This window comes from Galeopterus variegatus, unplaced genomic scaffold (assembly GCF_000696425.1).
Source record: "Galeopterus variegatus unplaced genomic scaffold, G_variegatus-3.0.2 Scaffold3814, whole genome shotgun sequence".
NCBI classification, from domain to species: Eukaryota; Metazoa; Chordata; class Mammalia; order Dermoptera; family Cynocephalidae; genus Galeopterus; species Galeopterus variegatus.
Genome location: NW_007729925.1, coordinates 24,438 through 39,029, shown reverse-complemented (window position 1 = coordinate 39,029; position 14,592 = coordinate 24,438). Strand labels below are relative to the sequence as shown.

Below are 14,592 nucleotides of genomic sequence, written 5' to 3'. Positions count from 1 at the left end.
ACAGCAACCACGATTTGAATCTAGGCCGAGCAACGTGAGAAAAGGGCCTGGGACACAGCTCAGGCCGCCTGCCCAGCGCCGAGTCGCCGCTCTCGCTGGGAGGAGTCGCGCCCGCGAACATCCTGTCCCCCGCTTAGGTGCTTAAAACAACAATAAATAATAAATAACAAGATAATAAATATCTCGTAGTTTTTGTGGGTCAGGGATTCAGGAGTCTTAGCTGGGTGATTCTGGCTAGAGTCTCTGATGAGGTTGCAGTCCTGCGAGGGTTTTTTCTGAAGGCTCGGCTATGCTGGATGATCTGCTTCTAAGCTAATTTACATGGCCGATGGCAGGAGACCTCAGTCACTTGATAGCTGTTGATAGCTGTTGGCTGAAAGCCTCAATTACATCCATATGAACCTCTCCATAAGGCTTGTTTGATATACTCACAACATGGCAGCTGGCGAACCCCAGACCAAGTTATCCAGGAGAGAGAGCAAAGAGGAGAGGGCCACAATACCTTTGCACGACCTAATCTTATAAGTGACATACAGCACTGCTACCACATGTTATTCCTTAGAAGTGAGTCACTAAATACAGCTCACAATCAAGGGGCAGGGGGATGAGGCTCCACCTTTAGAGAGGAATCTACTTTCTGACCACAAATTATTTGTATTCCTCCCACATGCAAAACACATTCCCTTCTTCCCAGAACCCCAAAAGTCTCATTCCTTTGGAACATCCACTTGAAATCTTGAATTTCAGCATATAAATTACATCTAGGTTTGGGTGAGACTCCTCGGATGTAGTTCCTTAAATAGAGCTCCTCAAGAACAGTTCCTTTTAATCTGAAGACCGTGAACTGAAGAGATGAGTTATTTGCCCCCAATGCACGCAAAATACAATGATGGAACAGGCATAGGATAACCACTACAGACATTTCTGTTTGAAAGGGGGAAAAAGGGAAGCCCCTAGATGGTATAGCCTACTGCACACCTACCTACACTATATGGCTGATTGCTCCAACCACTGTCATCTATGTCCATTGTTGACCAAAATGTTACGGAGCACATAACTGTATTCTAAATTTTCATAAAGATGTATAGTTCTGTTTGGAGCTCTTTATTCTGTTCTTTTGATCTACACATCTCTTCCTGGGTCAATTGCTATGCTATCAATATTATACTGTTTAAATCATTATAATTTTGACTTACGCTTTGATATCTTGAAGGGCACGCACACATATTCTTATTTCTTAAATTTCCTGGCATTTTCAAAAACTTTTCCTTCCACATCAACTTGAAGACTTTATTGCCAAGGTCCAAAAAAACCTATTGGCTGGAATTGCATTGACATTATAGATTAGTTTGGAGAGAACTGACATCTTTGTGACATGGGGTCTTCCCACTTAGAAATACTTTCTTGTAATTTATAAAGTTATTTTATGCTTGTCACTAGTCTTATACTCCGCTTTACACAAGTCTTTTTCATTTCTTGGTAGGCGTGTCCTAGGCCTCTCCTTTGGTCCTCTTGGACCATCCTTTGTCAGTCTCCTCTGTTCCCTCTTCTGGAGTAGGCCTCAACTTTGGCCTGCATCCTCACTGGGCTTGCATAGTCCAGTTCTAGCAAGAATTCTGATGGTCAGTTTAACAAGAATCCCTCGCCCTTGATAGATGATCACTCACAATATCTGATCAAATTCCTCAACTCCTACACTGATTATCTGATCACCCTGGCCTGCCTTTAGCAAGAACCCTATTAAGTTGGTTTATCAAGAATCCCCATACTCTTGATTTCTCTTCTCAGCATTTTCCATCCACCGACCCCTCACTCTGCTGGTTGGCTATAAATCTCTCCTGTTTAGTGATTTTTGAAGTTGAGCTTAATTTGTCTCCCCTATTATGGTAGTCTTGACACTTTTTGGAATAGTCCTGAATAAAGTCTTTCTTACCATTTTAACAAGTGTCGGAATAATTTTTTCTTTAACAGATGTTTAGACAATATTTGTGGACCAATTAACTATGGGAAGTGAGGAGAAAAGAGGAATTTAGGAAATTTATCAGAGTTCTAGCTCAGGCTTGTAGGAGATAATTTATGTCATTCAAGGCTTAGTTACAGAGAACATGATCCACTCTAGCTAGTTTTAGCAGAAATGAGTTAACTATAGGGTATCAGGTGGCTCATTAAATCCTTGTGAGAGCTGAAGAATTTGACTCTTGGCTGAAATTCCTTGAGCAACTGCTTTTGTTATGACAGAAGCTGCATGCTGGATGGAGAAGCCTCTGCTACAGCTGCTAACTCTAGAATCACACCACTTTGGCTCCAATCTGCTCCTGCAAAAGGGATACCTCATGTCTTGTCACACTTCTGAATTCAAGTATTATATAATCACATCTAACGAGCAGAAACCAGAGAACATGGAACCCCAGCAGCAAGGGAGTCTGGGAATCATAGTTCCCAGCCTCTTATATAGGAGGATACACTAGGAGGGGGGTGAGATGGACGGATGCTGAGTGAGCCAATTCAGTGTCCTCATGGGAGGTGATACAATTAGTTGAGATGGGTGGCAGCCTAGGACCTAGGCAGACAAGTGGGCAGAACAGCTTAAGTACTGAGGAAGTGGGAACAGTCTGTGGTGGGGAGGGAGCTCCTGATATTGGATACGAATCTTACCTCTGACTACATTTCTCTGGTCTCACGGTATATCCATAAGCAATCCTGACATATTTGTGAATTCTGTTGCTGCAATTATGAAAACTGATATTGAGCTCCAGTTGACATGGGGGTGCTAAACTGGGCTCTCCCACAAGGTAAGAAGAGAGTTCTCAGTTAAATCTGCTCCGTCAACTGGTAAGCATGTCTCTCTGCTCTGCTGAACTTAGCCATAGAAATACTCACTTCCTTGTGTATTAAACAGTGCCACCTGGTGGGAATCCACAATCTTGTTCTCCAGCTACTTTCCTCTGTTGACGAAATGTATTTACTGCATGTAATTGGGGTGTTCATTTGATCTTTTAATGCAGACCAAGTACCAAGATGCTAAAAAAACAAAAACAGAAAGCAAAAACCTGAATTAATCTGAAAGTATTTTGGTGACCAAAGGCTGCTGTGATGCCACAAAATGCAAAGATGCAGATGAAGCTAAACTTCTAAGGCTTCTGAAACTAAAATCTCCAGATTAGGGGCAAAGGTCACAGTGACTGCATGTCTCCTACCCCTTCTAAAAATGTCCCTTCTTTACCCTCCTCCCACCTTCTTCAATTTGCCATGGAGTGGGAGATGTTATGATGATGGAGGACGCTGAACTGGGAGTCGAGTGAGAGACAATGAAGAGGCACTTCATCTGAAGTGTGTAAATGAACAAGGAGTGTGGGAGGCCACCTCTCGGGTGAGCAGACACGGCACTAACTCCCCAGTGCAGGGTTTGCCACGAGGGCATTGCTGTTGGATCTGCATGTCAACCTGCCCTGCCCGCCCGCATGAAGGGGTTGAAAGGGGGCAGGGGGCGGGGGTAGTTTGTCTTCTTGGAGGTTGGGGATTGGCTTTTGGTCTGTTCTCTACCACATGCATTCAATGTGGTTTGTTGCTTCAGAGGTTGGGAGGCTGCAAGAGAATGACCCACAAAATGTGAGGTTGACTCTGGGCTGTGAAGTGAGGGTTCTCTTCTCACCAGGACTTGCAGGCAGCTGGTGCTGGAGATGGGCTCTGAGCAGTGTTGTCATGAAGAGCTGTGTGGTGTGGTGTGCGAAGGACTGGATAGCTCAGCCAGAAGCTTCCAGGAAGGTGTGGAAGAGGGACTGCTGCTTTTTTTGGTTAAAGATGTGCCTGTTAGCTTAGGGAGCAGTGAGCTTCCCTGGAGAGCTGCCCCATCTGAGCAGGAAGCACAGACCCTAAGGACTTGTAGTGTGTACCACAGGCAGGGAGATGAGGGGGGACATGGTGACCCCCTGACCATTCACCATGTCATGAGGCCAGAGAGGGTTAGGGATATTGGTTGGGGATATTTCCTGAGAACAAGCATCACGTGCGCTGGGAAGGCAGAAGCTTGGATCAGACAGCACCCTCCCCAGGAAGAAACCACACGGACCTCATCAGCCTAAGTCCCAGCGTGGTGCAGAGGAGCAGAAATAAGCAAGAGTGAAGGAGTGGCCACTTCCTGCTCTCACCAAGGTGCCACACTCTATGCCAGCAAGAAAATACTTTCCTAGCACCCACCAAGGAATCTTTCCACTGTAAAGAGACGATCTGAGAAGCACGAAGCACCTCAGATATCACTGGGCCTGGGGGTTTTCAACCTTAGTGTGCATCCGGCTTACTTTGGGAGCTTTGAAAAAATACCAGTGCTTGAGCTCAGGCCCAGACCTATTAAATAAGAATCAGCAGGGTTTTTTTTCTTTTTAAACAGTATTATTGAGTATAACTGACATACAGTGCATATATTTTGGTAGTTTTATGTATGTACCAATGGAACCATCACCACAATCAAGATAATGGACATGTTCATCACCCCCAAGTGTTTCTTTAGGCCTTTTTGCTATCCCTACCTCCTACCCTTCTCTCCCTGTCCCATCCCCACACCCCATCTCCCATCCAGACAACTATTGATCTGCTTTCCGTCACCATAGGTTAGTTTGCATTTCCTAGTTAGTTAGAGCACAGGCTTGTAACACCAAGGTCATGGATTCGGACCCCTGTACCTACCAGATGTCAAAAAAAAAATCCAAGTAGAATTTTATAGGAATGGAATCATACAGTATACTCTCTTTTTTTGTTCTGTTTTTTTCTTTCTTTTCCTTTTTTACAGGGTAAAATAAAGTTTATTAAAAGTCAATTAAATATGAGATGAAACACAGAAAAATTTTAGCAGACTTAAGTTCCTCACTGTTTTTATGAGCAGGTTTTTTATACTGATGTTTAGTATACAAACTGGTCCACAAACACTCATCAATGAATAGAATCTTGTATGGTCCTCTTGTCCCCCTCCTCAGAGGGGAGGGCTAGAAGGCATCAACGATGTGGTGTAGAAAAAACAGGACAAATCCTTGGATAATGGAATAGGCAGCTTCTCTCTTTCTTCCTTTGCAGAGGCTGATCCCTCTTTGATGGGAAGAGTGAAGGGATAATAAAAGACAGGAAAGATTCCCAGAGATGTAGTAGGGCCCTGTTTCTGACTCTGAAGGTTAAGAGGCAATAGGGCGCACAAGGCACAGGGCTGCCACCGAGAGGCAACCCCATGTTTGAGGAAGAATGTGCTACCTGGCTTTTCTGATCTTCTGTGTTGTGTGCCCAGCTCACCAGGAGACAGAGGTTCATGGCCCAGGGGCTCCATCCAGACAAAAAGGCAACATGGCTGAAGCATGGTAGACAGCATCAGGTGGAAAAGAACCCCTTTCTCCCCCCAAAAGAACTATGCCCCTGAAAAGGTCACCTAGACTCCCTTTGGGAGTGAGCTCCCTGCTGAGATGCTCCTCTCAGATGTTCAAACACCCCCAGCTATCCCTGTGCACTCTGCTGTCAGAAACGAGTACAACACTCCAGGAGGGTCTACAGCTTTTGCACAGTGCCTGGATCAAGTTTCTCTGCATTTGCTAATACCCCATCTATTTGTATTTTGGCTGGCTGCTTCTGAAAGGCATGACAACTTACCCATGCATTACGTTAGGTTTCACTACAGTCTCCCTTTTGGGAGTTCCAATTCTGCTTTTAGTTGTAGGAGAGACTTAAGATGCAGGTCAAGAGGTTAAAGTTGTAATAATAACTTGTGCATTAAGGGCTGGCGGGAAGAGTAGTAGACAGGAGACTATTAAAATCAATGCAGGAAGTTTTAGGAGGAAATAATTAAGGACTCATGAATTTAGGGTCTAACAGGTCTTCAACACAGATGCTAAATTGTTGAAGGGTGAAGGGGTGGGGAGGGAGTCAAATAGAACAGTAAAACCCAGGTGCTAAAGGTACCACCTTCCTTAGAAGGCCGTGGCCCTGGCTCTCAGCCCCCCAGTAGCCAGATTTCCCTGAATCAAGGGCCCAGGGCTGCAGCTGCTGAAGAAGCCTCTGAAGGACTCTGGGTGTTGAGAGCCTCCAAACAGCAGAAATTAGGCTGGTTGGATAGTCATCCAAGACCGAGACTTCACAGACAAAAGTGTGAAAGGTCACCACTTATATAGTCTTCCTCCCATGACTCCTTCTCCAGTGGTTCTTGGTCCCCTGACCTCCCCAATACCACTAATCATTCTGTGCCAGCTTTGCACCGTCTTCTCAATTCCCTTACTTCTTGAAGCTGGACTGGATTTGGTGGGTAGGGGACAGGAGTTCCTCTGGTTTTTCTGAAGTCATATTTAACAGGTCTCTAGGCCAATGTATTTTCTTCCAGATCTCAATGCTGAGCAGTACAAAAAGAAGGGCAGGAGGAGCTCCACTTTGCGGATCAAGAGGGCTGGCCTGTTAGCTTGGCTGGCCAGGGCGTGGCCTTGTAACCAAAGTCCAGGGTTCAGATCCCCAGTACTGGCCAAGTGCCAAAAAATAAAAAAAGAATTTCATTTCTCAGCCTCTGCTAGAGTCCTGCCTTTTGAAGGCATGATCTGGCTGAAAGTGCTTCCTTCTCATAGAGCCACCCCATTCCACTACCTTTCATATCTCCTTAATCCATGTAGCCTTTCCCTCTGTAGATAAACCAGTCTGGTGGAGGGGAAGAAAATTAGATACGGGGGAAAGAAAGCAATACATCTGTGAGAGACAGAAAATGTATTATGCGGATAGCTATACAAACTGGGGCCAAAGGGCTTTCCCAAATAAGTTATGCTTCTCTGTATCACAAGTATCAAATCAGAGTAACACATCCAGGAGAACAAAATTATTTTGAGATTCATCTGTGTTGTAGTGTGCATCAATAGTTCATTCTTATTATTGTTGAGTAGTATTCTATTGCATGGAATTTGCTTATCCATTTACTAATTGATGGACATTTGGGTTGTTTTCAGTCCAGGGGTTCAGTAGAGGTGAGGTCACATTGGGGCAAGATAAATGAAGAGTCACATTTCTACTGGCCCTGGAGCATTTTGTGGGTGGTGCTCTGGTGGCATTGTTATCCCTCATTATAGTTGTTATTTTGTCATCAGTGTTTCTGTGTACTGCCCTAGCCCTTGAGGACAGCAATAATGTGTCTTACACAGTTTTATATCCTTTATAGTATTGCACAGAGTGAGTTCTTGTTAACCTGTGGCATTTACTTTTCATTGCCTTATGAGACCTTGAACTTCCCCTTTGTCCTGTTTGTGCTCAGACCATACTGTCTGCCCTGGAAGTCCTCCCTGTCTTCTCTGCCAGCTTCCTTGGCACCCTCCACCCCCCTCTGCTTATCAACACTCTACAGTCAGCGTGGTGCTGGTTTAAGAAGCAGCAATCAGATCGATGACAAAGAATTGATAGCCCCGATGCAGATCCTATTAGATGTAAGAATTTAATGTATGCTGGCGGAGGCATCATAGATCAGAGAGGAAGAGAAGGATTGTCAATAAATGGAATAGGAACAATTGATGAGCTCCTTGGAGAAAAAAAATCAATTTAGATAATTATCTCAGCCCTCCCAAAATTAATTCCAGATTTATTGATGAGAAGTTATAAAAAACTTAGAAGAAATTGAAAGTGAATATTTGTTAAATTATTGGTAAAGGGTAGACTGTCTCTCTCTTAGCTTAGATTTGGATGATGCTCATAATGGAAAAAAATTAATAGTTTAAAAAAATAGAATTAAACTTTGCATGTCAAAAAAGTAACCCAAATTAAAATGTAGTCTTTGAACTTTAAAATACAGCTGGCAATGGCATAATGTATTTACTATATGAAATGCTCACAAAGACCAATAAACATTCTATAGAAAAGTTGGCAGAGGACATACATCCAAATAAGGAAATGCAATTGGTTAATGAACATATGGACAAATGTTCAACCTCGCTGCCCTCAAATAGGTGTACAATTAAAAAAAGAATGAGATACAATCTTTTGTAGATTAAATTATTCAAGATTAAAGACAATGAGAACATTTAATGGATTATGCTATAGTTATCCATGCTTGATCATGGCTTGTGTGTATTTGTAATCTCAGTGGGTGCCCTGCTTCCAGCAGGAGGCCCCTGGCAGTAATGCTTGTAAAAGCTACCATTTTTGAAGCCCTGCTATATACCAGATGCTTTACACACAGTAAAGCTACCCTCAGGTACACAGGATTGGCCTTATTTTATAGATGAGGAAAGGGAGGCCCAGAGAGACACTGCTAGAAAGTTTCAGAGTCAGGATTTGCACTCCACTTGGCCTAGGTACATACCTTATTCTCTTCGCACCTCTGAAATTCTTACATGGCAAAGAAAAACGTAGCTTCTGCTGTTGCAGCCTGAATCTGGAAGAACTGTTCCCTCCTCCTCCACCCCAAATCCTGAAGAAATATGAACAAGAAGTTGTAAGGAAACTGAATGAGATCTGAGAAGAGAAAAGCAGAATTCAAAATCAAAAACTGCTGAGAAAACAAACAACTAGCTGATGCAAGAAGCACGTGGCTGCAGCTGTATGGAAGCTGAATGTTCCCTGTCCCCATCAGGTAATCCAGCCCACCAATGGATCACAATCAAGCCATTTTGTGGCTGGATATTGAAGAGCCAGGCTTCATCCCTTTGTGAGGCAACAGGATAGGTTGTCTTTCCCCTAAGAGTCCTTTTTCCCTTCCCAGTCTCACCCCTTGTGGATAATGGATGTTATATACACTGTATGGTAATTTATGTTAATATAACTATTATAAACTGTGTGATGGGGGTTGGGGCAGTTAGCATTTGAGGATCCCTAATCAGAAATCCACACTTCAGGGATCATTAGTGAGCCTCTGAAGTACCCTAATCAAGAAGATACATTCCAGAATTACGGAAATAAATATTGTTTTTGAAATCTAACAAAACAGAGGTTGGCTAACTAACGTAAGGCATGATTGGAACGGTTGGTGAAACGTGAGTTGAAGTCTGTGGCTGACTAGACAGGCTGCAGCAGCCCTACTGCCCTCTCAGAAGCGAGGAGGAGAATCCAGCAAGCCCAGCCCAGCCTTTGGAGCAGCACTTGACCTCTAGATGTTTACCTGACCCTGCCTTCTCCTGCTTCCTGCTTCCCTGTGGCCTGTCTCCTGACCCAACTAGGAAGTTGGCTAATCCTGCCATCAGAATATTGTTCCTCCTTGGAGTGAAACTCTCAGGCAAAGAGCTCCTTGCAATGCCTAAAGAGAGTTGAGACCTCTCCCAAACTCACAAGAAAGGACTGTATGATAATTTTTGTACAGCCTTGTTAATAAACATTGGCATATTTGGAGAATTTAGTTTCAGACTCCCTTTCATGGTAGTACATACAACCTGGTAGTGAGGTTGTCAGGGAGAAGATGTACAGACCCCACTGTCTCTAATGCCAGAGGCTACCAGCATTTACAAGAATAACAAAAGGGCTGGTAGACACATTGGCTTATATGAGTTTTCAGTGTGGCCCTTTTAGCCTAAGAAACATCTTTGTGGTGCCCCAAGAGCTTTTCCTCACATATTTGTGTGAAGCAAAAACAGAGATGCCAACTTTGGAGAAGCGAAGCTAAAAAAGATTCCACTTCCCCACTCAAATCCCTACTTCTTCTGCTCTGAGCAGGTTGATTGACAGATGGAGAGAACTGACCTCAGTGAGGTGCCTCCTAATTAGCAACAATGACTGGCTGCCAGGGCCAGCTCTGCTAATGCCCCAGGCTGCTGCTCTGCAGTGCAGGCAGGGCCCAAAACTGACCTCAGTGAGGTGCCTTCTAATTAGCAACAATGACCGGCTGCCAGGGCCAGCTCTGCTAATGCCCCAGGCTGCTGCTCTGCAGTGCAGGCAGGGCCCATTAGGGCTCTGATGGGGGTGGGAGAACCTTGTTGGGAAAGGGATGGGGAATCGCCACCTGCTCCTGTTGAACTTGATCCTGTTGTCTTTATGAGGACAACACTTCCAACTGGTCCAAGTGAGAATTTTGCTGGCTTGTAGACAATGAGAACCAGGCCTCTAATCACAGCCAACCTGGGCCATTTTCAATGTCACTGCCAACTTGACCTACTATTATGAAAATTGTTCCAATTACGTGCATACTCATTTGCATGTGAAATGACAACTAAGTGCTTGTCTAAGGCAATTTTTGCAAATGAAGCCGGGGGTTACTAAAATAGGGTGTTTTGTCCTTTGTTGGGATTATTTGTGACTCAATGAGATGACAGCCATCCTCAAGCATTGCCTTGTGGCCTGTCATAAATTACTTGTCCCTCAAATGCTTTCTATGGCTTGCAGGCGAGCCCCTTGAAATAAGTAGGCTTCAATCACCAGTTTCAACAATTCTTCTGTCTCCAAGTAATAAAACATCTGGAAAATTGGGCTAAATGGATAAAACAGTTCCCTGTAATAAGTATCTGGCATCCGTACAACTCTGTATAGTGCATTTTGTTTTAATGACCAGATGTGGTACTTCTGTGTTATGAAGAACAGAGGCATGTTTAGTCATGCTTTTTATTGCACTTAAAATGCAAGGTATATTTTCATAGCTCCCCAGAGAAATGCTATGCCATTGATTGAGAATTGTTGATGTGTTGGTTTACAAACTTGAAAAGTAAGCGAACCACTCAGAAAATTGCAGGTATAATTTAAACAGTTTTTAGACTGGACACTCACAAGGAACCAGCTTAAGAGAAAGAATTCAGCCCATAAATTTTCTCTTCTCTCCTAGTGAATTTGTTTCACAGAGTCTTTGATCTTGTAGTCGTTTATGCTCTTATCTGTCTTCTGTAATATTTACGGCTTTATGAAGAAATGATTTCATCAAACTTGCTATTCACTTCGTCCCAATTTCTCATTAAAAAAGCTTAGCTGGTAACCCACCTGTGTAGTCTCCATTTTTATAGTCCTTTGTGGGGTTCCAACAAGATGTTTTTAACATGTGTGTGTATTGGGGGAGGGGAATGGGAAATGCCTAGAACACTGTCCACCTTGACTACTATTTCGTAAATCTTCCTCCACACGCATACAACAAAGAGAAATGTGTGTGTGTGAGTGCATATTTGCATAGGTATATGTATTTTTTTAGAAAGTTTGAAAACAGAAAAGTACAAAGAAGAAAATTAAAAATCATCTGTAATTCTATCCAGGCTTAACCACTGTTTGCATATGTACTTTTTGTTTTATAAAATTGCATTCATTGCTTGCTATATTGCTTTGTCACTTGCTTCTATCTCTGCAAATATCATGAATGTCTTCCCTTTTATAAAATATTCCTTTAAAGTATGAGTCTGGTAGAATTAATTTTTATTGAACCACTTTCTTATTTGGAGACATTTTAAATTTTCAGAAATTTTCACTACTGGAGTCTATGATAAATATCTTCATGTAAAAATCTTTTTGTAGATCTCTGATTCTTTCCTAGAATTACTGGATCAAAGGGTATAAGCTCTTATCTTCAGGACTTGATTTTAATACACACTGTCCCAAATGTTCTTCACAAACGGTGTAATGATGTATGTCGTACACTCCCACAACAGGGTGTGAGCATCCCATTTTCTTGCATGCCATTAGGTCCTCTCATTACTAACAGTTCCACAGTAAGGTTATTAATCTGTTGCCTGCCCTATAAGTCACTACTGTTCCCTTAGTTTGATATTTGCCTTTTAACTTGGATAATGAGCTAGAAAATTTTGTTTTGCCAAATTTCCTTTCCTCCCTGAAGTCCTCTTTTGCTTTTAAACTTTCCTAGCTTGAAATCAGACTATCGATTTAGGCTTTTCTTAAATTTGTTTTTTTCCAGTTCATTTTTATAATTAACACAAATCTATCCAGAACTGATTTTAGCATATTGCATGAAGTGGGAGAATCTAATTTATTATTTTTCAAATGGTTAACAGATTGTTCCAGCACCATTTAATCAATATTCCATTTTAAAATAATTTGTCTTTTAAAAATTAAAAGAAGTGGTTGTGTTATTTCTGTATCTAGACCTTTCTTAAATGTGTTTACTCTCACATATAATTCACTGATATTTAAGTTATTCCTTGGTCAACCTCTTTAGTCTGAAAATATAATTTATCTATTTTCACTGATTACAAATCACAACTCTGCCTGACTTTGAAACTTTTGACTTCCTACAGTTCTGTTTAGAAACTAATTTTTCTCAGTTTTGCCCCTAGCTTGCCCATTATATTTCAACACAATATAAATCTCTATAATGTAAGTATCTATAGTCTTAAGCCTAAGAAGACAGAATGCAATTAGAAACAGGTCATCTTTCTAGTTAGACAATTGACCCTAGATCTGTAACAGATGCCCACCTGAGTTTCTGGGCCTCAGTTTACTCAACTGTAAACTGGCAGAGAAGCTATGAGCTTGAAGTGTGTACAGCCATGTGTCCTTTAACGATAAGGATACATTCTGAGAAATGCATTGTTAGACAATTTCGTCATTGTGTGAACACCACAGAGTGTATGTACACAACCTAGATGGTACAGCCTACTACACACCTAGTGGTGTGGTATAGCCACCATCATGTATGCAGTCAGTTGTTGACTGAAACATCATTATGTGGTATATGACTGTGCTTTAAAAAGCACATATTTTGCTAAATATTGCACATAAGTTTGAGGAGTTTAAAAAATATATGGTGGTGTTTGGGAGGGAAAATTACTTAAGTAGCCTTCAAAAAGCCTGAGTTGGATTCCTCGCTTATCTATTTTAACAATTGTGAAGCCTTGGGGAAATGGTTTAAATTCTGCCAGCTTTTCTTTCCTCAGCGGTAAAATGAGGTATATTTCTGTTTAGGACCAAATCCTTCACAAAAAATAAAATATAGCTGGTTAATAAACATCTGGAAAGATGTTCAACTTCAGTGATAATCAAAGACATGTAAATTAATATGGAGTATGGTTTTTAACCTATAAATAAACAAACGTTTTAAAATATGCTCACTCCGTGCTGGTGAGGGTGTGGTCAAATGGACACTTGGAGAGTGCAGATTGGTACAATCCTTTTGGGAAGCATTTTTGTTAGCAACTGCCCCAAAACATTCACTCTTTTTTGAACTACTGTTCCATCTCTAGTAATTTAGCCTAAAAAAATTCACCTTAGATATAGAAGATTTATATATAAAGATGTTCATCAGAGTGATTGATAGAAGTAAAACCTCAACAATAGGGGGGATGGTTAGCTTTGTAGACTTTAATGGAATAATTCACGTATATTTTTGCTTAAATGACACTGACGGTGTAATCCAAAACAAAGTGGAGAAAAAAGTATTTCAGTTATCATAAATAATTAAATAAATTTTACTGTGCACTCATCAAGAATGGCATTTAGTAAGAGTTGCCTAATATCCTGAGAACAAATTCATGTTATACCGTTAGGTGAAAAAAAAGCAGAAAATGAAGTTGACTAATCATCATTATCATGGCTATGTTCAGCACAAAGACTAAAAGAAAAGCTTAAAATCATGGTGATTTTCTTTAGGGAAATGGATAATTTCTTTCCTTCTCTCTCCTTTTCTGTATTTTCCAATTTTCTGCAATGAATGCATGTGAATTTTATACTCAGCTGAAAGTGAACCTGTTTTTAAAATGAATATTTGTCCTTTCATAATCATAGGGTTGTCACAAGAATCAAATAGGGTTGTAGTGAGGACAAACAGGTAGCTTTGTGAGCCGTGAAGCACTTCACTTGTGTAAGGTGTTACAACTGCATATGGACATGCTGCTAAAGAGTTCTGCTTAATTCAAGTCTTGGAGTAAATACCTTAGGAAAACTTATTTCATGAAGAAACCCTGCAGTATGCAAATGAGCTATACGTTCATAATGTGAATGATCTTTCAGTTTGTTGTGTAGGTTCGAATTTTTATGTATTGAATTTCCTTTAAGTAGAAGTCAATTTCAAAATATAAGTCATGCTGTTCAGAACTAAAAGAGAAAAGACTCCTTAAGGTAGAAGACATGAGTCTTCAGCTGGTTTGTCTAATGCCTGCTGCTTTTCATGGTTTTTCCCCCCACCCCATGTACCCCTATTGATTCCTTCCCATTCTTGTTCGCATTCAGAGGATACCTCTTGAAGTCAAGGACTGGGGATTTCAATTTATTTTCAGCTTCTGGAACATTATGGGAATCTAATGAATGATTATTACATGTGCAACTGGCGTCTGCTACAGCTCTGGGCATGTCATCCTGGGAGCCAGAGAGGGGGCCCCAATCAACACCAACATACATGCTGGCTCCCCACGGCTCGGTCTGCTGCTGTCTGGTATGAAGGGTGGAGGCCAGGCAGACACCAATTTCTTGCCGCCATTTTCCCTCTACCATGGGGATGCTGGGGATGCCCTCCTGCCTTTCTGTTTCCCACGTTCTTGCTTTCTTGAGTTGACGTTTTTCTTCTAGTCAATGCTTTTCTTTCCTACTCTGGCTGGAATTGCTTCTCAGGCCAAGTTTGGTTCTTTTCAAACTGGAATCTGTGGAGTCCCAATGATCAGAGTCCTCTTTGATAGGATCCATGAGTTCTAGGGCAATTTTTTTTTTTAGTTATAATTTTATGATTATAGGATTTTAACA

General features: G+C 41.7%; 1 protein-coding gene across 1 annotated transcript in view; it reads right to left on the bottom strand.

Moving 5' to 3' along the window:
* The window catches only part of HEXB (hexosaminidase B (beta polypeptide)), a 42,464-nt gene extending 28,118 nt beyond the window's left edge, over window positions 1–14,346 (bottom strand). The window contains exons 1-2 of the mRNA XM_008586056.1: window positions 14,093–14,346; window positions 8,303–8,410 (exon numbers count right to left, since the gene is read on the bottom strand). Of these exons, the coding sequence (XP_008584278.1) occupies window positions 8,303–8,410; window positions 14,093–14,346 (362 nt within the window). The remainder of the gene's footprint in view (window positions 1–8,302; window positions 8,411–14,092) is intronic.
* Window positions 14,347–14,592: the final 246 nt, after the last annotated feature.